This window comes from Lagenorhynchus albirostris, chromosome 6 (assembly GCF_949774975.1).
Source record: "Lagenorhynchus albirostris chromosome 6, mLagAlb1.1, whole genome shotgun sequence".
Taxonomy (NCBI): Eukaryota; Metazoa; Chordata; class Mammalia; order Artiodactyla; family Delphinidae; genus Lagenorhynchus; species Lagenorhynchus albirostris.
In genome coordinates, this window is record NC_083100.1 from 54,604,829 (window position 1) to 54,630,445 (window position 25,617).

General features: G+C 38.7%; 1 protein-coding gene and 2 pseudogenes across 1 annotated transcript; 2 read left to right on the forward strand and 1 right to left on the reverse strand.

Moving 5' to 3' along the window:
* Positions 1-1,087: 1,087 nt before the first annotated feature.
* Positions 1,088-25,222, reverse strand: PLEKHA3 (pleckstrin homology domain containing A3). Its single transcript, XM_060152563.1, has 8 exons — positions 24,812-25,222; positions 20,924-21,040; positions 16,190-16,345; positions 13,322-13,458; positions 11,637-11,801; positions 8,478-8,521; positions 6,716-6,831; positions 1,088-2,388 (listed from the first exon to the last, which is right to left on the reverse strand). Exons 1-8 carry the CDS (start codon positions 24,849-24,851, stop codon positions 2,261-2,263), a joined length of 903 nt encoding a protein of 300 aa, XP_060008546.1. The 5' UTR covers positions 24,852-25,222; the 3' UTR covers positions 1,088-2,260.
* On the forward strand, positions 3,836-4,264 carry LOC132521742 (small ribosomal subunit protein eS27-like; annotated as a pseudogene).
* LOC132521743 (putative ribosomal protein eS26-like) lies at positions 19,856-20,206 on the forward strand (annotated as a pseudogene).
* Positions 25,223-25,617: the final 395 nt, after the last annotated feature.

Here is a 25,617-nt window from a genome sequence, read left to right on the forward strand (position 1 = left end):
TTTCTTAAAATTCAAAAAAGTCAGGCACACTTGAAAATACACTGGGCTCCTCAAAACGCTAGGTTCCCTGAAGCTGATTTTCCCTGAAAATCAGAACCAGAGTGCCTAAAAGAGAAGAGAGCTAAGAGATCTCGTTTTATAGGTTGCTTCATGCTACCAACTCACTGACCAAAACCTAGATGTAATTCATGATACATTGATATTCCCTAAAAAAAAAAATGATTTCACAAATGTGTTGGTTCCTAAGGGAGAAAAGGTGGCTCCAGTCACAATAAAAGCCATACTTAGGAATATAGCAAACTTTTTCAAAGGACCTGTTTCAAGGAGAAAAAAATGATATGAACCAGAAATAACTATTTTTTTTAAGGTATTTACAGAAAACTGTTAAGGAACTCATATTTTTTGATAAAGCAATAGAAAATGGATTTATTTTCCATGAGTTCAAAAGCTTTGTTATAGTGTTTTCATTATAAACATACTGGTTCAAAAAAAAACTACCAGAAAAACTCCCACAATTAGTACCATCTTGACCTTCATAGTCTTATCACCACTCATTCTTACTACAAAAAATAAAAAATAAAAAAATAGAAGCAGCAAAAAATCTGATTACTCGCTCAACATGAAAACTTACATTATCAAACTTTTTTCTCAAATTAGACATATGAAGTATAACATGAGCAGAAAGATTCTTAATATAGTCTAATGACCTGTGTGCTATTTAAAATCACAAATACTTTAAGTAGCATAGAGTTAATCTAAATGTATATTAATGTATATAGATTGTTTATGTCCATTTTAAACATAAGGAAGAAAGCCTATAACTACAGACTTATTTCAATAAGGAAATACCAAATATTAACTCTTTTAAAATAATTCTCACATAAACTTACAAGAGAAATTTAAAATGAATAGGATGCACTATTCTAAGCTCACAGGCAAAAAAGCTAAAAATATGCCTAATTTGTGTATTTACTATAAGGTCCAAAGATACAAACAAAATCAAAGCAATAAAGAATATTATTACCACTTGATAAAGATTAGACAAACTATCAATAAATGTAAAAAATACAATGTATTATATGATGAGTTTGAATGCAAAAACCACATATTTATTAAACATATGATTAACTTAAAAACACCAAACCAGTTTGTTTTAAAGTGCTCCTCATCCAAAAACTTGGACAAAACCATCACTCCAAAGTGAACTGAAAAAACAGTTTACAAAGCAAACACTGACAATAGGTATGGACAGGCACTACCAAAAAATGCTATTTGTTCTTTAATTAAATAATGCCATTCTCAAGTTATGTAGGGCAGTCACCTTGACAGATTCCTTTTTTATAAGTATTCATAAATAAAAAATGTCTAGATATTCTAAAGAGCCGCAAACATTAATACCTTACAACAGCAGCTTATGTCTATTTTCAGAAAAAAGCACTAAAATCCTCTTCCATTGCAAGTCATTTATTTCTCTGGTGGAAGTGAGCAAGGTCACTACAATATTAACCTCTTTTCTAGAACAATGTAAATAACAAGGTATACACATCTTAAATTTGGTAGGTCATAAAAGTTAGGATGCAATCATTTTTTCTGATGCAACAGAAAAATAAATAAGTAAAAATTAAATACTTTAACCCAATATTTGGTATTGATAAATCAGTAGTGTCAACTTCATATACAAAGGACAGCACGATCTCGTTTTTAAAAAATCCTCAATGTCATGGTATTTGGGGTAAAAATATTTCGAATATTAACTGTTTCCTTTTTGCTTAAAGGAATATAATACAAACACCATCAAGCTGCGACCTTAACTCACTTTCAGCTGGGGTAAAGTGACCATTTGGTCCATGGCACAAGTTACATATATCACACTTCTGTCAAACTGAAACCTTAGGTTTATAAGATTTCATGTTTATAAGCTACAATACACACTGACTAAGATGTCAGTCCCTCACAGTATTTTAGAAAAATATCTACATTTGTCCTTACAGATGTCAAAATGTTACACCATCATTTGTTCAAAAAAAAAAAAAAGATGCACATTCATACTGTGAAGTTATTAAGAAAATACTCTTGCAAATAAACTATATAAAGATAAAATACACTTCAAAGGTATGTGGGTTGTTTTTTGTTTGTTTGTTTTACAATATTCTATAAAGTGCAGAGAAATCCTAAGGGAAAAATTACTCCCTATAACATAGTTTAATTACAGCAGCTTTTGCATAGCAATACTTAGAGGAAGTTGGACACTTCCGTTTCCTCAGGAAGAGAAGGATGGAAGAGGATCTTCCGATTCAGATTTTTTTTTGGCCATAAGTCTGCTTTCTTCAGGAATGGTTGCTGATGCCAAATCTCCATTAAGTGTATTTCTGGAACAGTGAACAGGTCCTATTAAGAAATTGATTAAAAGGTTAAACATCCTATCAATATTAACTCCAGTTCTCCATGAAAGAATATTTCCTATTCAGGGACATGAAATTCCTATAGCTTCCTGCTAACTTTTTGATCGTTTGTTTAAGAGTAAAAATGTAACTTTTCTAGTATTGGCAGTTGTAAGGAGAAACTTCAGAGTTCTTGAGAAATTATGAAACTATCTGAAGGAGAGATACTTGTTTTGTTCATTGCTAGAACCAAGGTTGGCACACATGAGCAGCCAATAAGTATTTGCTGAATTGAATTTAGTCTTTCTTAACTATCACTTTTCCAACCTGATCGTTTTAATGCTGTTGGTATCCTCCTCATTTTCTAGGCAAAGAAACCAAGTCCCAAAAAAGATTACAGGCCTAACCCAAGAATCACACAATTGGTAACAGAACTGGAACTAATTCAGGTCTTGCTCTTTTCATCACAAGACTTTCTTTTTCTTTCTTTTTTTTTTTTAATATTTTAATTTTATTGGAGTATAGTTGATTTACAATGTTGTGTTAGTTTTAGGTATACAGCAAAGCATCACAAGATTTTCTGAGGAAAGCTGACAAGGTATGTCACAGTGAACGTTCTCATATCTCCATTTGGGATGCAGCTCACAAAACTATCACTGCAGCTGCCAAGTGAGCACATCAAACACATTGGCATGGTCCTATTCACTTTCACACGTACATATTTTTTTAATTTAGCATGAACATTTATCACTTTTATAATTTTAAAAAATCTAGTTAATAAAAGTAGAAGCAGCTGCATATCTCAAGAAAAAGAATATGCTGCAATAAAGATTTTCAACTAAGATTGCTAATTTGCAAAACATACTTTCTAAGAAAGAGCACTAATTCAGTCTCTGCTTTGTCAACTAACTGGGACACTAAACTTTAGGATAAACAGAAGGAAATCTAAGGATAAAACTCTGACCTACCCTACACTTGCCAATTTTAAAAAGTTCTAGAGAAGTGAGATATATGTATGTATAAAAATATTAACACCTGTATGTATAAACATTAATGCATGTATGGGTGTGGGTGTGTGTAACTAATTTTGTTACCCTCCTTAACAGCTAAATTAGGGGGTGTTAAGTGGAATTTTTACACTTAGATCTTATAAAAACAGTTTTCAAAAATTCAGAACCAGGGCTTCCCTGGTGGCGCAGTGGTTGAGAGTCCGCCTGTCGATGCAGGGGACACGGGTTCGTGCCCCGATCTGGGAAGATCCCACATGCCGCGGAGCGGCTGGGTCCATGAGCTACAGCCGCTGAGCCTGCAGGTCCGGACCGCAACGGGAGAGGCCACAACAGTGAGAGGCCCGCATACGGCAAAAAAAAAAAAAAAAAAAAAAATTCAGAACCAGGCTCGCTAGGGGTGTCACCTTAGAGATCTGTACGGGCTGGGCTTGCGAAAGGATCAACATGCCTTTGGCTAGAGATTTACTGCATCCTTCCTTGGAAGAGGAAAAGAAAAAAACATAGAAAGGAACGGCTGGTTCAAAGTGCAAATTCTTATTTTATGGATGTAAAATGTCCAGGCTGCTACAAGATTACCACGGTTTACAGCCATGCTCAGACAGTGGTGCTTTGTGTAGGTTGTTCAACCGTGTTGTGCCAGCCGACAGGAGGAAAGGCCAGACTCACAGAAGGGTGTTCATTTAGAAGAAAGCAACACTAATGATCCACACAACTTCCTGAATTTGTGTTCTATCGCAGAAAGCCTTATCAGTTCATTAATTCCAGTTAATCTACCAAGATAATGTAATTATGTTTAATTTTGTAAGGTATACAACAGCACTCTCCTATTTTGGTGTCAGTTTTTCAATAAAGTATTGATTACGGGCAAAAAAATCAGAACCAGAGTGCCTAAAAGAGAAGAGAGCTAAGGAAAATGGCTGGCTTTAAAAGAATTAATTTAGCTATAACCAATGAAAATGACGCCCTTAAAAAAAAGAAATGGCAGGACTTCCCTGGTGGCGCAGTGGTTAAGGATCCACCTGCCAATGCAGGGGACACGGGTTTGAGCCCTGGTCCAGGAAGATCCCACATGCCGCAGAGCAACTAAGCCCGCAAGCCACAACTACTGAGCCTGTGCACCACAACTACTGAAGCCCACGCGCTCTAGGGCCTGGTGTCGCAACTACTGAGCCCACACACCTAGAGCCCATGCTCCACAACAAGAGAAACCACCGCAATGAGAAGCCCCCGCACCGCAACGAAGAGTAGCCCCCACTCACTGCAACTAGAGAAAGCCTGTGTGCAGCAACGAAGACCCAACGCAGCCACAAAATTTAAAAAAAGAAATGGCATCTAAAGAAAAGTACAAGGCAGAATAGAACTCTTTCATAAGCTCTGGATGAAAAGGGTCATGTATAAAAGGCAGAAAGAGCAAGGTAAATCAGAATGTATGTTACCTGCCCCAGGTGACATTTTTTCCCATACTTAAGCTCTTTAACCATTTTCCTCTTTTTCTTATCACTTCCAAGATCTAGTAAATTGGCCCAGGAAAGTTTCTCCCAACCCCTTTCGACACTCAATCCTTTTCCTTCTTTCTTTACTCATTGCCCCAACTTATATTCAAAATGATAATGAGCATAGTGTTCTATATCAATAAATAGATTAGTTCTGTAAGAAAAATGGGCATTAAAAAAAAAAAATGCAGGCTTCCCTGGTGGCGAGGTGGTTAAGAATCCTCCTGCCAATGCAGGGGACACGGGTTTGAGCCCTGGTCCGGGAAGATCCCACATGCCGCGGAGCCACTAAGCCTGTGCACCACACCTACTGAGCCTGCGCTCTAGAGCCCGTGAGCCACAACTAGTGGGCCCATGTGCCACAACTACTGAAGCCCAGGCGCCTAGAGCCTGTGCTCCACAACAAGAGAAGTCACCGCAATGAGAAGCCCATGCACCGCAACGAAGAGTAGACCCCGCTCGCCTCAACTAAAGAAAGCCCACACACAGCACCAAAGGCCCAACACAGCCAAATATAAATAAATAAACTTATTTTTTTAAAAAATGCCGGGCTTCACTGGTGGCGCAGTGGGGCCTGTCGATGCAGGGGACACGGGTTCGTGCCCCAGTCTGGGAAGATCCCACATGCCGCAGAGCGGCTGGGCCCGTGAGCCATGGCCGCTGAGCCTGCGCCTCCAGAGCCTGTGCTCCGCAACGGGAGAGGCCACGACAGTGAGAGGCCCGTGTACCGAAAAAAAAAAAAAAATGCCATCAACTTCTAAACATCTGAAAATGATCAGCAGGCCCCTTTAGAATCTCAACCATTTTCATGAACTTTACATTTCTCCTCTAATTAAACCTGTTTAACCTTCTGGTTAAGTAAAGCAACTCTATTTTATACAATGTTTTCAACATATTCAAATACTAGAAATCCAACACCATTGTTTAGTCCCATTTCAGCCACACTATAAATTAGCCGGGCTCTTCTAGGACATCTAAAGAAGTTAACCACCATTCACCATGTCATTTCCATATGGGAAATAAAATCTTATTCCAAACAGCTGACTTACAAATAAACTCTTGGAACACAATCTGTTGCTTAACTGAGAACTGTATGTAATTTCTATCCCACATGTTTCATGGGCAATAGTAAAGACTCTGAAAAGCAAAAGTCTATTAATGGAGTTGTAATAATAATACCATATTTGCATTCACTGAAAATCATGGTCACTACTGTCGAAGTAGATATTCTGACTGACTTTCAAAGCTTTTTCTCTGAAGAGAAAAATAATTAAATTTCAACATAAATCACAAAACCTTTCCTAAAGTATTCAATCACAGTATGCTGACTCTTTAATAATAAGGAAGAAAAGGAATAAATGTTATTATAATTCATCATCACCACCAGAAAAAATTATTGTCCTTGGCCATTTCAAATTCTTTAAGTAACAATGCTGATTTTTTTTCTTTGAACTTAGAACTTGCCTTTATTTTCCCCTAGAATCCTACCTACAATTTATGCTTTCTTCTAACATGTTTTTTAAATGCAAACACAATGGGAATATAAATTACTAAGAGATTATTAAAATGCAGTGGGAGTAAAAGATTTTGATATTACATATATAAATCTAAGATATGGTACTTACAAAGAGATACTTAGTACTTCCTAATATAACAAAGGTGACTGTAAGAGGATATATGAGCTTCTGTTGATTGTGTGCTAGTTGCTTAGCTCTGAATTCACGGGCAAGTACAGTGTTCACTGTCAGTACCCTTCATTTCAACAATTACAGAGCCCCACACCAATTTTGCTGAATAGGCCAAAGGGAGAGACACAGCCCTTCTAACTTACTATCTGGGTCTTCGAGAGGAACATCATTACAAGAGTCTGTATCTGAGTAGGTTCTTCGGCGCCGCTGGGAGAGTCGGTGAAGTGTAGACACTGTTTCTTTTATAGAGTGGCTACTCCTGCAAGTTAAATAAAAAGCATTAAATTTTAAGGACTTCAACAAAAGAAACACCCTCAACTGCAGTTTTCAATGACTTCTCTTTAAATGAAAGAAGAACCATTTTAATACCCAAAGTTCTATTTTAGCAACATTCTACTCCTTCAGAGGTCAGGCCACAAACAAGTCAAATCATTTAGAATCTAGTTGGTAAGCTGGGGAATACAGCCTCTGAGCCAAATTAAAAGGAAAAGAGGTACAATGAAGAAGTGATTTCTTTTATAGAGGAAAGTCCAGCTAGAGAGTAAACGTATCAGATGGTTAACAAGTGTTTAAAAACTAGAAGTTATGGACTTCACAACTGCATGCATCTAGCGTCATCCACAGCCAATATAAAACAGCAGAGCGGAGGGGACGGGCAAGCAGCGTGGGAGCATGCTAGGAGCCAACTCACTGAGAGCAGCAAGAGCGGATAAAGATGGCAAATGGAGGCTAGGAAAACTAGTTTTAAAAACTCAGTCTGGAAAACCAGAGAACTAGAAAAATCAACTTAAAAAATTCAACACAGAAGCAAATCACCACCACTCAACAGCACCTCAACTACCACTGGATGACAGCCCAACATTACTGTTCTTAATGACAACTTTGATTCATCAAAAAAAAAAAAAGTTTAAAAATTCTTATTATATCTTATTTAATAAGGTAGAAAGGATAAAATACAGGTCAAAAAAATTATGTCATAAAGATAAAAGTTTGTTAAAGGAATCAAGCTTTTATTTTTCTGGAAAATTCAGTTGATGAAACTCTTCATTCCCTGATAGGATTAGATACACACATCACTGGACTCCTCTCAGCCCGTGACAGTTCAATCAATTACATAACCATCACAGGGAAAAATAAAGTGACAAAATAATAAGGGGGTTCAGTTAGCACTTTTTTTTCTTTTGGTAGGCACTCAATAGATGTTTACTGAATGAAAGATGAATTCTATAGTGCTTTACAATTTTCTAAAGTTTCACACATGTGATTTCACATAATCCTACAATAACCTTTTTTTCCCCCTACCCCTATATTAATGTAGAGAAATAAATGCTAATGTCACTATAATTTCATCATTTTCCAAAGACAACCATAGTAAGACAACCATAGCAACTTAAAAGAATGTTACCTACCAAGATAAATAGCCTGGGATATTGGCAAGATCTAGAACGTAAAGTTTTTAAATGTGCTGATATGAATACATACTTTAAAATATCAATAGTTTTTCTCTCTTTTCAGTAACACCTTAGCTCCTATTATAACAACAGCTCAGCATGAATATATGATGCTATAAAAAACTGTAGTAAAATAAGCCTAAGCTTGGAGCCTTGATACATCAAAAATGGATTTCTATTAACCATCGTTGGATATAATTTACATCTAAAAAAAGTATGATAGCTGTCAAGGTGCTTACCTTGCTGACTAATTTATTCACTCATTTTTTTTCTTTACCTACTACCTACTGGGGCCAGACCCTATACTAAGCACTAAGAGAAATAATGCTGAGCAAATCAGAACCAGACTTTGCCCATACAGAGTTTACATTCCACTTTATGTTAAAGACCCAAAGAAGTTCCCTAAGTAGGTATAATTTTGAGAGAACTTGGTCAGAAGAAAAGGTTATTTTACCTCTCAGAACTGCAAGAACCAGGGTGGCTGACAGAACGCTTCATCTAGAAATTTAAAAAGAAAATAAGCATAATTCATATATCAAGTAGAATAAGACAGCTCTAATATATTATTATTATCATAATTAACATAAATTTACTCAAAGAAACAGATGGCTGGCCAAAAAATTTATTTTTTACAGACCCAAGTAACATTATTAGCACAATATCAAGCTTTCTCCCCAATAATTATTAACTGAAATCTTTCTCAACACATACAAAAACATGCTGGATTGTTTTCTCAATATTAAAAACTGAATTTTATAATATATATATAATACATGTGTTTGTATAAAGATATAAAAAAACAGTATACTTAACAAGTCCCCAAAAAAATCACACTATTTGTGATGAAAAGGAGTATCCAGCAAGCCAGAAAAGAAAATAATCTAATAAATGTCTCTCTCTTTTTTTTAAAGGGCAGAGCTTCTCCTTACCATTCATTATTCAGGTAGCTATTACACAGATGTTCTAAAGTGTGGTTTTCATGGAAAACAGCATTAATTATTCAAGTCTTTTAAGAACTCAGAAGAGGAACCCTAAGCCTCAAATAGGTTTCTAAAAACATACACTTAAAATATAAATAAATAAATAAAATCTGAGTCAGCACAGTATTAATAAATATGACAAATACGAAACATAATTTAGATCTAACTACTCCACCAAAAAAACAGAGGTAGCCAAGTAGATTTCAATGCTTAGCAAAGTAGCAAAAAAAGCAACGTTTATATCAAAGGCTAAGGATGGTTGCTTTATATACAGGGGCTCAAGAGTCTTACAAGTGAGTCCAAGTCTAACAGTTATGTTACGTAAATGCCTTCTACAGTTGCTCTGAGAAATCCCAGTTGAAATGAGAACAATTATGACCCATCCAATTTGTAGTCCAAGGATATCTAATATGATTAAAATAAAGATGCAACTGGACATTAACATCTCCTTTAACAGAAATCACTTCCTTTAGGATTACTCACGCAGCAACACCCCCACTACAATTATCTGTGGATCAAAATGACAATTGTTTAAACTTCTATGATGATTTGAAATATAACTGAGTGCAAGTTAATTTAAAGAGGGACACGATGAGATAACCATATAAAGTAGTTATAAAGATCAAGTTAATTTTGGAATTCTCAAATTTTTCAGCTTCATTTTTCATTTACTCACGTCGTTAAAGAAAAAGAAAGAAAAAGATTTCCTCTTGAAGACCGTCTGACCTTACTTTCCATGCTAGGTGTCTCCAGAACTATTTACCGTAAGCCACAATTTTTGCCTTATGTATGAAGTAAAACGGCACAGTGAGGAAAAATAAGTGGCCTCTAACCAGTATTTCCTAGATTAACTTATTGGATTTCTTGTAATGTTTCTACTGATAAAAAGTTTTAGTTTAAAAGAGACAGTTATTATAGCTTCTTATACATAAAATACACATATGACCTCTCTGGACTATAGAACATTTATAACAGAAGGCATTCTCCTCAGAAGTTCAATGAAGAAATTAGGCAGGTTTGAGGTGTTTTCATTATATTTGATTCTATAAAGTCCACCTTAAAAAAAATACAGTGTACTCCTTGTACATCAAGCTCAGGAACATAGCACTATACATTCATCTCAAAAGATCAGGATTTTTTGTTCAACTATACATGTTATTTAGCAGTCCACAATAAACCTAAAATTGTTCGAAAAAGCAACATTGTCAAACTGTGTTCTACTAAACAACACAGTCCTCTGAGTTATTAAAAAATAAACAAAAGGGTTCAATCATCAAATAAATTTCAGAAACACTACACACCACTTCTCCTCAGAGATTCATAATACACTTTAGCATAAAAGAGGTTCTAAGAAGTCCTACATCAGCAAAACCCAATTTGTTTAAGTTAACCTAGAACTTCCCAAACTAATCTGGCCATCAAACTCATTTTCATGGTATACCTATCTCAGAGGATGCTGTTGGTCCATCATAAATTATTTAGAAATCAATGATCTAGAGACTTCCCTAGTGGCGCGGTGGTTAAGACTCCACGCTCACAACGCAGGGGGCCCAGGTTCAATCCCTGGTCAGGGAACTAGATCCCACATGCATGTTGCAACTAAGAGTTTGCATGCTGCAACTAAGGAGCTTGCCTGCCTCAACTAAGGAGCCCATGTGCTGCAACTAAGGAGCCGGTGAGCCGCAACTAATACTCAGTTGCACGGCAACCAAATAAAAAAAAATTTTTAACACTTTAGGAAAATAATGATCTAAATAAATTTAGGTAATAATCTTTACTAATTCTCATATGACCAAATTTGCTGTGGTGGTTAAGAGAACCTCAGAATAAGTTGTACCCTATTATTTCTGCCAACAAATAGGTCTGCTGGTAATTGCTAAAATAAGAGCCAGGTGGCATTCTTCATTCCACAAAAGAGCTCACAAAAATAGTTTGATGAAAAACATGTAAGGTTTCATCAAACCTCATCTCACCTCCAAGTTTCCCAAAGCATGCTAGGGCAAGTTTATTACCTTGAAAAGGACAATGAATCCATCACCCTTGGCAAAATGAGTACTCCCTGTTCACAGTAATCAGAAGATAAGAACCTAATGTTAAGGACCTAACATTAAACAGGTTACATCTACCTCTGATGTAAAAAACACTGTAATTTACAGATGAAAAAAATGAAGTCCAGAGAGATTAAGTAACTTGCCTACTTGGAAGGTTCAAATCCAAATGCTGACTATAAAATACTGTTTCCCCTGTAACATGTTGTTTCGAATCCCTTACAGCTCCTCTAAAGATTTACTTAATTTTATCCCCTTGTGAGTAAATCTTCACCCCTTAGTGGTGTTTTTACCAAATAGAAGAGTGTTATCCAACCTTTTCATGTCACAGCACCCACAGAGCACTATAATATTTTCCTGACACACTGGGGTAAATGGCATAGCCCTTCCAAGGGGAGGGGATCAGGACCTTGGCTCATGTTGAGCCCATCAGCTGAGAGGCTCCCATACAGAATCTGAGTACAGTAAAAAAATAAATTCAAGCTGTTGACTATTTCCCTCCTACTGCCAGTTTCCAGCCTTAAAAATAAACACAAAAACAAAACCACATGCAGTATCACTGGAAGAAAAACCAGAAATTCCAACCATTTGAACAGGAGAAGGTGACACAGGAGAAACTAAGGGATCCGGATGGCACAGCTGAAACATCTCAGGTTTAAACTTGGCATTCGCTATCTTCACACATTCCTCAAGCGTTGTGATGAATGTATTACACGTGGCACTAAGTAGAGAAGAGGCTTCATTCATGTTCTGAAAAATTACATGCAAAAAGTTGAACAGATTCACACACAGCTATGTGGATTCATGCACCACCTTACCATCAAGTAATGAAACATTACCTTCAATGGATACCTTACTAGGTTATGCTCAAATCTGTTTAAAATGCATTACCTTAGAAAATTAAAGCAATGCATGAATAAGAATTATCTGTCTCTCAGGTAAACAATGTATGAAATTAGACTCCAAGAAAAAAATAACTCTTGCATTTAAACGAAGTATCATATTGAAAAACTGTGTACAAAAATTTATCTTAAATAAACCTTACCTAGACTGTAAGTTTCTAACTATCAGAATTCCAAAGGTAATCATAGCAGTGGAACACCATGAGGGTCACTGAGTGCCAGGTAGAATTCATGTCTACCCCACGCACATTCCCCCATTTCTTCCTTGGTAGAATAAAAACTCCAAGTTCTTTTTGGGACAGCAGAGCGCCTTGCTCCTGAGGGATGAATATAGACTGGTCTAAGCCAGTCATGTCTATTCCATGACCCTTTGTCAAATACTCATTTTTCCTAGTTTTCATGGACCCAGACTAAAAAGATAATGAGAAGTCTGCTGGGGTTTCTGGGATTTTCATTCCCTGATAAAAGCAAAGGACAGCAAACTGAGATGGTCTCTCTCCACCCTGGCTACCCCACTGCCTCCTGCTTCTGTGCGCACTTGTAGTCACCTTGAAGGCTAGGGCATGAGGAGAAAAAAACAACACACCAAAAATGGCAGAGTGGAAGGATAGAACAAGATTGGGTCCCCGACACTGTCCCTGAGCCAATGGAGCAGATGTAAGGGCACCTGCCTGCAGAGAGCCTGTGGTGAAACAGCAAGTGCCTTAGGGTTTAATGTCCTTGCATCTAAAGGCAACCTACCTCACCTAAGATTCCTCCCTAGTAGAAGGCCACAGAAAAGTAGGAAGATTTCTTGTCCCACTTCTCCCAAGTTAGGCAAAAGGGGACTGGGAACCAGGCTGGCCTTTCACCCGGAGAGCAGTAAGGCTCACTGGTCCTACTTCACCAGAAGGAATGAGCCTATTTCATAGCCAGGTTCTGCAAATCTGAATTTTGATTCCTACATCACTGCTCTGAGAATGATTCTTTTTTTAAGTTAGTTTATAAAGTTAAATTATTAACCCTCAGTAGTTAAGCTAGGACCTAATTACAAAAGAAAGAGAACAGCACCTGTCCAATGAACTCATGCAGTTAGTTTGGAGAACAAAGCTGGTAATGCTTCTTTCCTACCCCAACCATCAAATAATCAATTGGCTGCAAAGACAGGCCTTGATTCCTTGGACAAATGTGCTGCTTGCTGCTTTACTCTGGTTATACAGACATAGTCTAAAAGATACTACAAACTTCCAGATAGTCTACAGTACGAAGAGGTCTGAATAGCTGAGAATAACTCATTTTGAAAATGCTTCTCTGTCATCTTATGTAAGAAGGTCACCCACCATATGCTGCAAAGCATAATCAGACATGAAAGGATCATCTTGGATATACCTCTATGCTGGGAGATGAATGATTCTCATCATGGTGAACAAATTCTTGGATCGTATGAACTTGCTTCATTAGGAGGTCACAGTAGAGGCGAAGCTCAGACATTTTGGTTTTTAGAGATTCACTGGTTTCACTTATTTCTGAAAGGAACATATGCAAACATTCAATTAGACTATTTTCATACTTCAGAGGCAAAACAACAAAATGGAATCATTAAAAAGTAAGGCAATAGCTATGAATACCTGTAGCTTAAGACGTATGAGACCTTGGAAATAGAATATAAGGTTTTCCCTGAGGAAACATCTTCTCTTTAGATAGGTGGAAAAAACTGGCTGTCATATGTCTGACATGAAGTTTAGGTAGATTAATTTCCAGAGACAGGCTGATGACAATGAATGCCTTATTCAGGATATTTCCATTCCATTACTCATCTTTAATTTGATAAGCACTTGTATTTCTTTTTTTGTGAATTGGCTTTTCTTGTCCTTTACACATTTTTCCAGTTCTAATGTTTGGTTTTTCTCTTAGTAATATATAAATCGATAAATTTATAATTTATAAAAGTTCTTACGCATTAAAGATAGCAATCTTTCATCCCTCCAAAATACTGTAAATACTTTTCAAGATCTGTCAGCTTTCTTTCAGTTTTCTTTATTGTATTTTGGTAACAGAAGTTTTTAACTTATATAGTTACAACTGCTCTATATAAACATTCATTTGTTTCCTTCTGTTCCTTTCACAGCTTCATTTTCACATAGTATTGGTTTAAGAATTTTTTTTAATTAAAAGCCTATGTTCCTTTCTTTAATATATCCAGACAGACTAAACATCCAGCCATAATCTCAGCCACTCACTTACCAATACCTTCTAAACTAGATGTGTAAGCAGCAGAGGAAGGAAAAAAAGTATACACAGTAGATCCTGGTGCTTCTCCATATTCTTTGAGCCAGTGGCACTGCTTTGTGGTACTAGTCATGAAGCCCCTCTAGCCAGAGTAGACCAAAGCAGCTCTATCTGCCCATTTAACCTAACCTAAATTAATTTTTACCCAAGTTTAAGTCCATTCCTTCTTTTTAATTGTAGATATATATATATATATATATATAACAAAGTGTACTATTTTAACCATTTTTAAGTATACAGTTTGATGGCATTAAGTACATTCACATTACTGTACAACCATCCATCTCCAGAACTTTTTCATCTTCCCCAACTGAAACTCTACACACTTTAAACACTAACTCTCCTTTTCCCCCTCCCTTAACCCCTAGAAATCACCATTCGATTTTCTGTCTCTATGAATTTGACGACTCTAGGTACCCCACATAAGTGGAATAATATTTGTCCTTTTGTGACTGGCTTATTTCACTTAGCACATATTCAAGATTCATCAAGATTCATACCATTATTCATAGCATCTGTTAGAATTTCCTTCCTTTATAATAAGGCTGAATACCATTTTATGTATATACCATACTATGTTTATCCATTCATCTGTCTATAAACATTTGGGTTGTTTCTACCTTTTGGCTATTGTGACTATTCATTCCCTGTTTTTTTTTTTTTCGATGTGGACCATTTTTAAAGTCTTTATTGAATTTGTTACAATATTGTTTCTGTTTTTTTGTTTTCTGCTCGTGAAGGCACGTGGGATCTTAGCTCCCCAACCAGGGATGGAACCCGCACCCCCGGCATTGGAAGGCGAAGTCTTAACCACTGGACCACCAAGGAAGTCCTCATTCCTTCTTATCCTACCCTTAACCACACTCTATCCGTGATGTTCTTCCACATATTTGAAAACTGTTATAAATCCAATCCTTAGCCTTCATTTTTCAATAACCCACAATTTAGTTGTTTTCACTAATTTAAATAACTTCTATTGTTTTTAATTATAAAAGTAATACATGCTCAGTGAAAATTTTTGAAAATCAAAAATATATAGGGGGGCTTCCCTGGTGGCGCAGTGGTTGAGAGTCCGCCTGCCGATGCAGGGGACACGGGTTCGTGCCCCGGTCCGGGAAGATCCCACATGCCGCGGAGCAGCTGGGCCCGTGAGCCATGGCCGCTGAGCCTGCGCGTCCGGAGCCTGTGCTCCACAATGGGAGAGGCCACAGCAGTGAGAGGCCTGCGTACTGCAAAAAAAAAAAAAAAAAAAAATATATAGGGAAAAAAACTGCAATCTCACTACCAAGATATAAATACTGTTATTATTTTCACATTATATCTGCATATAATTGAACTAATACCATAAATTATTTGCTTGGCTCTTTTTTTTTTCTTTTTGGCCATGGATGCGTAGCTTGCGGGATCTTAGTTCCCCGACCAAGGATTGAACCCAGGGCCACGGCAGTGAAAGCGCTGAGTCCTAACCACTGGACCAACAGGGAAGTTCCTTGCTTTGCTTTTGACCGGGCAATATCTGTAGCTGGTAAAGTCAAAAGTTACGGTCAAAGGGTATAAAGTGAAAATTGACTGTCTCCCACAAATTCCCTTTCCAAAGGTAACAACCTGACCAATTCTTACATATCTTTCCTGAGTTGGCCAAGGAGTGGCTATGTAATTTTGAATCCTGCTTTTTTCAATTATCACTTAACTTTGGGCATTTTCTCATATCATTAAAATTCCTTGTAAACATTTTACTGGCTACATAATATATCAGCCTATGAAAGCACTATATAGTTTACTGAACCATTCCCCTAAATTTAAACCTTGGCAATGTTTATAAATTTTTTCACTATAATGAACATCTATGTACATAGATCTTCTACATTTCTGATTATTTCTTTGGGATAAATTACTATAAGTGAACATGACAATTTACATTTATGTTAAAGAAAATATTCTCACCACAAAGGAAAAATTTATAGTTACCTTTTTCTTTTTTAGTCCTAGTATCAGACAAACAGGCTTTGGAGCTCCCCAAAGCAACCAGCCACCTTTGTCTTTCAGCTGCATTCACTGCCTTCATGTAGAAATGCTGCTCTCCTGGAATGATTAATTCCATTCTTGTGTTGTCTGCTGAATGGACTACGATGATAAACAAAGGGAAAATATAGTCACGAACTCAAGTAATTTGTGGAGAATCAAATCATCACTTACACAGTATTAGATGTTTCAGACCTAAAACAACAAACTCTGATTCAAGAGGCAGGCAGTGACACCTCCTTAAGGGGTATCCAGGGGTACCCTCCAAGCCACCATTCTCACATATACCCAGGCTGGCAGTGGTGTCAAAGTGGTGGTAGCATGTGAACAGAAAACAACAACAAATTAACTACTGAAAAGTGAGATCTAAGAACTCCCTCCCCTGGGGCCACCAGTACCCCTGTCACACTTATCACACTCTTTTTTACAGAATTTTACGTCAACCACCAACCTAAAATAGACCTAAATATAAAAGGTAAAACAATAAACCTTCAAGAAGATTTCTTAAATAGGACATAAAAAGTTCTAATTAAAAAAATTTTTGACAAATTGGGTATTACTGAAATTAAAAACTTCTGTTCGTCAAAAGATACCATTAACAGAATGAAAACACAAACTACAGATCAGGAGAATTATCTGCAATACGAAAACTCATTCAGACTATACAAAGAACTCCTACAAATCAATGTGAAAGATAGCTCAGTTTAGAAACTAGGCCAAAGACTTGAAAAGGGACTTCAAAAGAAGAGGATGTTCAATTGCCTAATTAATATCTAAAAAAATACTCAACATCATTAGTTATTGAAAAAAATGCAAGTTAAAACCACCATGAGAGGGATCTCCCTGGTGGCGCAGCGGTTAAGAATCTGCCTGCCAATGCAGGGGACACGGGTTCGAGCCCTAATCCGGGAAGATCCCACACGCCGAGGAGCAACTAAGCCTGTGTGCCACAACTACTGAGCCTGCGCTCTAGAGCCCACCAGTCACAACTACTGAGCCCACGTGCCACAACTACTGAAGCCCGCGTGCCTAGAGCCCGTGCTCCGCAACAAGAGAAGCCACCGCAATGAGAAGCCCGCACACCGCGACAAAGACTAGCCCCTGCTTGCCCCAACTAGAGAAAGCCCGTGCACAGCAACGAAGATCCAACGCAGCCAAAAATAAATAAATAAATAAATTTAACAGTGATTCAATCCATTAGTGTTTAAAAAAAAAAAACCACCATGAGATAGCACTAGGTATAATAGAAGAATTCAAAATCTTCAAATTGCTAATAGTAAGCTTTGGCAAGGATGAAAAGCAACTGAAACTCTCATACTAGTTGAAAAACAAATTGGTACAATTACTTTGGTAAACAGTTTGGCACTATCTGAGACAAAAAGTCTCTCCTTGACCAAACTTGTTGGGCTCTTCTGAACCCTCTGCTTGACTAGGCCCAATCTGGGGCTTCCAGCTCTGTCCTAGTAGAGTCCACTTTTAGCAAACATCCTGCTAAGTCAGTTTAGCCAGAATCCCCCACCCTCAATATCTGATCACCCTCCTTATCTGACCAAATTCCACTTCCCACCACCCCCAGGTAATAATATCTGATCACCCTGACCTGCCTCCAATAAGAATCCCGTTAGGTCTGTTTAATCAGAATCCCCCTTTATCTCTGAAGTTTCATCCTTGTAATTTTCCATCCACTGATTCCCCTATCCCGCCCCCTGCCACTCTGTTCCTTGGCTATAAACTCCCACTTTTCCTTGTTGTATTCAGAGTTGAACCCAATTTCTCTCCCCTACTGCAAAACTCCACTGCAGTAGCTCCTATACCTATTCCAACAGACCTGAGTAAAGTCTGCCTTACTGGGTTTTTTTAATAATTTTTTTAAATTGAGGTATAGTTGATTTACAACATTATACTAGTTTCAGCTGTTCAACATAGTGATTAAAAATTTTTATAGACTATACTCTACTTATAGTTATTATAAAATATTGCCTACACTCCCTGTGCTGTACAATACATCCTTGTAGCTTATTTATTTTATACACGGTAGCTTGTGCCTCTTAAGCTTTTACCTCTATCTTGCTCCTCCTCCCTCCTCTCTCCCCACTGGTAACGCTAGCTTGTTCTCTATAGCTAGCTTGTTCTCTACATCTGTAAGTCTGCTTCTTTGTGCCTTACTGTTTTAACAAAAGTCAAGAATAGTATTTCCTTTAATATCCGTTAAAGCTGAATGTATGAATATTCAATGTCTCCCTTAGCAATTCCACTCCAGTTCTAGATATATACTGAACAGAAACGCATATATATGTTCAACAAAATAAATATATGAGAATGTTTATGGCAGCTTTACTTATTATAGTCCCAAAATGGAAACAAAATGGAAAAAACAAACAAACACCCATCGGTACTAGAATGGAGAGCCAAACTGTGGGACAATCACACAATAAAAATATTACAACACATCAGTAAGAATGGTGAACTGTTACAAAGAACGACATAGATGAATTTCGCAAATATAATGGTAAGCCAGACACAAAAGAAAACATTGATTTATTCCAGTTATATAATGTTCAAAAGCAGGCAATACTTAAATATGGTGATAAAAGTCAGATTAATGGTAACCTTTTAGAGAGATTAATGGCTGAGGTAACATGATTATTATCCCAGCATCTAGAATGCTGATAATATTCTAATTCTTGATCTGGGTGGTGATTACACAAATGTATTCACTTTGTAAGCATTCTTAAGGCTGAATATTGAAGATTTGTGCCCATTTCTGTATCTTATTCTTTAAACAAATAACAAGGACAATAACGCTGCCATGGCTTGAAAAAGTGCTAGAGTTGCCTTAAGAATTCTGCCACTAACAGTCTTTTAAATATCCTCAAGGTTGTCAAATCTTTGAACTTTGAATGTAGTTTGATTTCTGACAAGAGTCAGAATCTCATTTGGAATCAAATATGAAGAATAAGATGAGATAAAACCATCATTTTTTTTTTATATCTTTTTTTTCTTTTTTGGCCGCAGTGCGTGGCATGTGGGATCTTACCCCAACCAAGTACCAAACCCTGTGTGCCCCATGCAGTGGGATCACAGAGTCTTAACCACTGGATGGCCAGGGAAGTTCCCATAATTTTTTAAAAAAATAAAAATTCATGCTTTGAATGTGCTTTTCTTGTGTGATTTATAAAAATAAAACAAAATTACACCTCATATAGTTCAGAGAATATGCAAGTAACAATGCTGAAGTGTTTCTATATCTTATGTAGCCATGAGCCCCTGTAGGGTGTAACACGCCCTTCTCTAGTGCTTTATTTCTTCCTTCAATTCTCTTTGAAGAATTCAATACTTTTCATTACCACTTTGTCTGATTTCTCCTACCTACTTGCACCCCACATATCCCAACCACACACACAAATGAATCAATGGTCCATGAAACCTTCCTTTATGAAAATTACAGCATGACTTACTGCTTTTTTCTCCCCTTTTGAAAAAGCACAGTATGGAAAAGGAGTGGGGAAGGTAACTTTACAGTAGAGAAATCTGACAGACACTACCTCAGACAGGTGGTCAAGGTTAATGTCAAGAGTGGTATGTCAGCTCTCTCGGGTCCTCACTTCCAAGATGACGAAGAAAAGAAGGAACAACAGTTATGCCAAAAAAGAGCCATGGCCATGTGCAGCCTATTCACTGCACCAACTTCGCCCAATGCATGCCCAAGGACACCATTAAGGTCATTAATTAACACAGTAGAGGCCGCAGCCATCGGGGACATTTCGGAAGTAAGTGTCTTCGATTCCTATGTGCTTCCCCACCTGTACTTACATCAAAACTACATTACTGCGTGAGTTGTGCCAGTCAGAGCAAGATAGTCAGGAATCATTCCCGTGAAGCTCATCCCAGACGGACCAAACACTCCCACCCCAGTTTAGACCTGCGGAAGCTGCCCCATGACCTCCACCAAAGTCCATGTAAAGACTAAGTCCTCATAGACTGAAGAAAAACCATCCTCTCCAAAAAAAATATTAAAATGGAAATTATACATTGGAAAAAAAAATGGTGTATCATGTTGACAGCATGTACTCCTGATGTGCTCTTCCTCCCTAAAACCCATAACCCCAGTCTAGTCATGGGAAAAACACCAGACAAATTCGGATAGAGGAGCTTCCTACAATATTCCTGACCAGTACTCCTTGAAACTCTCAAGATCATTAAAAAAAAGAAGAAAAAGAAAGGAAAAACATCTCTATTACCCAGAAGAGCTTACTTCCAATTCAGCAAAGAACCAGAGTTTATGACTCTGGTTCATACTTTATCAAAAACCTGCGCTGGCCTCATCATCTTTAGAGTTCAGCTTCCAATCTTTACAACACGCTTCAATGAACATGAAAGAAAACACTTGTAGACTCAGCATGGACACTAAAGTGGCACCCACAAGAAATTGCTTTTTCAAGTCCACATTGGAAGACTAGCACTAGTACTTCGAATTTCAATTCAAAGTATATTTATAGAGGGAGAAATATCAAAAATTGTGCCTAACAATGCTAAGTGCCACTTCTGAACGCTAAGGAGATAAATGGCATTAGAAGATCCCTTCCTGGTTAGAAACACTTTTCTCCTCTTTTTGCAGTATGCTGAAGAACCCTTTACTTACCTAACTACAAATTCATTTAATTCCATATATTCACTTACCTTTAATTTCACAAACTGCCATCTTTATACTTCCTTTGCTCCCTTTGCAAACATCATCTTGTGAATCATAGTAGGACAGGATTCCATTATCTAAAACAAACCAACGAGGCTGCCAACCTACAAAGATAATAAATAACAAAACAGCAATAAAAAAGTACTTTAATCACACAGAAAACTATGATTACAAAATTTACCATCCATGTCATTTCTTGGCTCTAAAATAACATTCTGACAATGAAAATCTTAATTGCCAAGATCTGCCCAAAATACTCTTGCATCAATCTCCATTTTGCTGGAAGAGATTTCTGGAGAAACCTCTAGATCAGAATAAATATGGGGAATAATACCTTTATTCTGGCTTACAACCTTCTCATTAACAACCCATCAGACCCATCTTCAAAAATAGCCCTACACACAGAAAACAGCCCAAACACAATTGCCCCTTTCTTCTAAGGGAAACAGAGTCAGGTTATAACATAATGGAAAAAGCAACAGAAGACATGGATTCTAGCCCTAGTTTTGTTATCATTCTTTGTCCCAGGTTGAATAACCTGAGACGAATTTTCATCCCATTAAATATCAAAAATTCCCAGTCTCCAAAATGAGTGAATTGAACAAGAAGACCTCTCAAGTGCCACCTCGCCCTCTAATTCTGCAATGTGGCTTTCCTCTCTCCTATAAAATACTCCACCTAAGCCAACTCCCTTGCACACAGTGAGTGCTGAATGATTTACAGTCTCTCACACAGAAGTCGCATACCCTGTGGTAAGAGCATGGAGCCACCACTCCTCTCTCCTTGCCCTGCTGTTGCACAGCTCAGGCAGAAATGCTAGAAATTGAAATCATTCATTTAATTAGCATTGACTCAGTGACTACAGCACACAACTATCACAGACTTGGCTCTAATGCGAAGCTGGGGGTGATGATGTCTTTCCTTGAAGCTCAACTCCCACTCTTGCAAGCCATACTCAGTGTTCCCTGAAATCTTATCAAGCATGCCACTAATTTACAACAGTTCACTGATTAATAACATGGTGACCATGCTGGAGGCAGTGAGACTGCCCTTGTTCTTTCTGTGACTGTTAAATCACCATTCAGCCTGGTCACTTTAGACACTGTCTGCTATATTAATCAGTTCAGTTTTTCTGGGCCAAATAGTACCAAGACAGTGACAGGGGAATCATTCTTACATCCTGATATAGACCCAGGATTTACCTCCCCAAAAGGCTTTACCTATAACACTTTTGAAATGACAATGCTGAGTAATCATAAAAAGATTAACAGCAGGGAATGTGATAATACAGTTCAGAGGGATGGATATCCAAAACCAAGTTTCAGAGGCTTGGAAAATTCTTTTTACGAAACTCTATATTCCTTAATGAGGTCTAGCAAATTAGAAGGTAAGTTCTTCTGGTACATGAACTTTATCTTGTTCATCACTGAATTCCCAAAACCTGGGAAAGGTGCTTGGCACACAACAGGTACTAAAAAAAAATTTAATTCTCAAGTGATTGAATGAATGAATGATTACAGAAAACTGAGATATTGCCTGTTACCCATAAGAGTACAGATACACAGTATATCCATAATGTATTGGGCATGCATAGAAATGATGAGGATGGTATCTTTCCAAACATGAATTCACCTTGGCAAACAAATTATAAGAAGGTTATGGTGAAAATACACTCCTCTAACCCCAGTCTAGTGTGCCTACAGGACAAATTGTGATTTTGTAAGCCTGCATTATTGTGATTCAATATCTCTTTAAAATAAATATTGAGCAAAATGATTCATTTAGAATTTGTACCAACTTGAAAAGTGACTATAGTTAAGTATATTAATCTAAGACTGCTAATGATCTCTACATACCTCTTTGAAGAAATATTTAATGAAACAATCTCTAATTGATTCACACATATATATAAGGGCTATATCTGTGAAAAAAATGCATAGGTATTCCTTTTTCTAATACGTTTTCATAACACACATTCTTTTTTATCTCAAATTACCAAATGTTACTGAAATTCTTATTCTCTACAAAGGATTCTTAAAGCACACTGTCATCAAACTGGAAGGTTCCTTAAAGATCACTTAGTATGAACAGCTATTCATCCTTCTGACCTAAGATGAACTAAAATAATCAGCATGCCACTGAGCCAAATTTAAATTTTAAAAATAGAATTCTTCCAAACAAAAGATTTCATTTCATCAAGCTTCTACACTGCATACTAGCAGTTAACTTAAATGCTCTGCAAAGATTAAAACCTTAAGTACACAACGTTAAAAGCTCAACCAGCTGGTGCTCAGCGACAGGAGATGAGAAAGAGGGCCACTAAGACCACATTTAGCTCCAGGAATAAATTTTGACTCATCTTAGTAATCACCCATTGCTCTGGGCTATGCATAAGATCCTCACATGACCTCCCAAGCCACTGCGTGCTTAGAATGTTTGCAATGAGATGATCATCTGCATCTCAAAGCAGAGTAACTACCATCTCAAAGTTAAACTAAACAGTATAACTGTTCTCACAACAGCCCATGTGAAAATGCCTAATAAAAAAAATTTGCCTCGTTTTTTTAAATGTTTCCTGTTAAAACATACCAGTTACAGAAATAAAGTGTTTGACATTCTAATGCAAACAAAACATCCATGTATCATAAATGTTAAAGCATTCGCTGCTATAAATGTCTTTAACATTCCAACTAATCAAAAAAAAGAGACAATTATAGCTCGGTGCTTATGTCTTTAAGTGTTTATGTGCAAATTTTGCACAAGGTCAGATGGACACAAGTTGAATGTCTGATACAATTACTAAGGGGTTCAATACTTTTGGCAGAGTGAACAAGTGGGCAGCAAATCAAGACTGGCCTATTACACTAAACCAAGAAATCTGTTTGCTATTTAATCTTACTTAAAATCCACTCCCCTTCCTCTAATTTGGTGAGATCACAGAATTCTGGAGTTGGAAGACACCTTCAGGATAAACTAGTTGATCACCCCTGCCCTATGAGACAGATCTTGAGAGGAAAAAGTGACTTGTCCTTACTGTTAGCCGATGGCAGAGATGGGACTACAACTCAGATTTAAGGCTCTTTTAATAAACCAGACTGTTGGTGTCATGGAAAAGGGCCCTTCCCTGCTGGTCTCTCATTTCTACAGAAACGCCTAGTTCTTTGGTGTTCTTCCTTTCAACCAACTTCATGAGTGAAACTGATTTGCCTGCTCCACCTTCTGTGTCTTGCACTTTCTCCCACAATTTCTCACACACTTACCTGAAGACCAAAACATAAGGATAACTCATTGACAATCAACCCCTAAGAGAATATAATCTGGGAACAGCTTCCAAAATCTTGCTTGCTATGCTTGAACAACTTCAACGAAGAGAACTTTTAAAATAAACCGTGTTGCTAAGGAAAATTAAAAGAAACAGTGAAAAGATTTCCTGAAACGAAATCTTGATTTTAAAGGGCCCATTACAGTCCTATGCCCCAACAACTCAGTTATCAACAAAATGCTGAATTAAGTGTGAATAAAGGCAGAGACTGCAGCAACACATGTAGAGTGACTAGGAATGGTTCCGGAAGCTACAGGAGAAAACAGAAGTAGTATTACACGGGTAAAGAAATGGTCAGGTGCACTTCCCACCCTCAGGATGGTGCGCAGCCTCGAACTGTCCCCTGCAGAGGCCAGATGGGCACTTACAAGGGACAGAGAGAGCGATTAAGCCCGGGAACCAGACAGAACCGATTCGCTGTGAGGGTCCCCGCCGGCCTGGCGGAGGGAGGAGGAGCCCCTTACCCGCCTTCTCCGCAGCCTCCCTGCCTGAGCCCGTCCAAGTTCTCTCCCCGCCGCCCCCACCCCCACCCCGGTCAGTGGAGCCCTCATACCCGTGAGATAGTTGGTCCACTTGTACAGAACTCCCTCCATGCTTCAGAGCCCGGCGCCGCGCATCCTCCTGGCCAGGCGCCGGCCGCGGTGAAGGGGGAAACGCGGGGCCTGGGCAGCCCCTCCCGGCCCGCCCGGGCCCCTCCCCGGGCGCCCCCAGCCGGCACAGAGCAGCCCTCAGCCCGCGCGCGCTGCCGGGACGTGGCGGCCCTCAGAGGCCGGGACGGCGGCCGCCGCGTGGTGCTTGGGGGCCTTGAGACATCCCCGGGCGAGCCCCAAAGGCGGCGGCAAATTCGGGACCTCGGCCGGCCTCCCGCTCGCGCTCCCACCGCCCCGCTGCTCCCTTGCGCGCCCCGGCGCTCCTTCCTCCTCGCCCGCCTTCCTTTCCTCCCCCAGGTCTCTCGTTTGTTTTCATTGACCTCGACGTCGCTTTCACTTCCTGGATGAAAGGGGCCGGCTCGTCCCGGGAAACCCCTCCCCGGCGGCGGGGCTGGAGGAGCGGGCGCGCCTTGCTGCGGCTCAGCCCAGCCCGAGGCTGCGCGAGGAGGGCGGGTCGGAGCCGTGACTCCTCCTCATCCTCCCACAGGCCCTAGGCTGGCGGACCTGGGTTCCCGGTCTCACCCAGAACGCCGAGCCCCGGACCGACGGCCCCCCCGCGGCCTAAGCCTCAGGGCTCGGGACCGGCGGACTCGCACCTGGCTACGTGCGCAGCCCCCGGGCCGACCCTAGGACTAGCCGCCCCCCTCCCCCACCCACGTCGCGCTCGTAGGCCTCTCAGGTTTTCCTGTAACTGAGCCTCAGGTCTTTC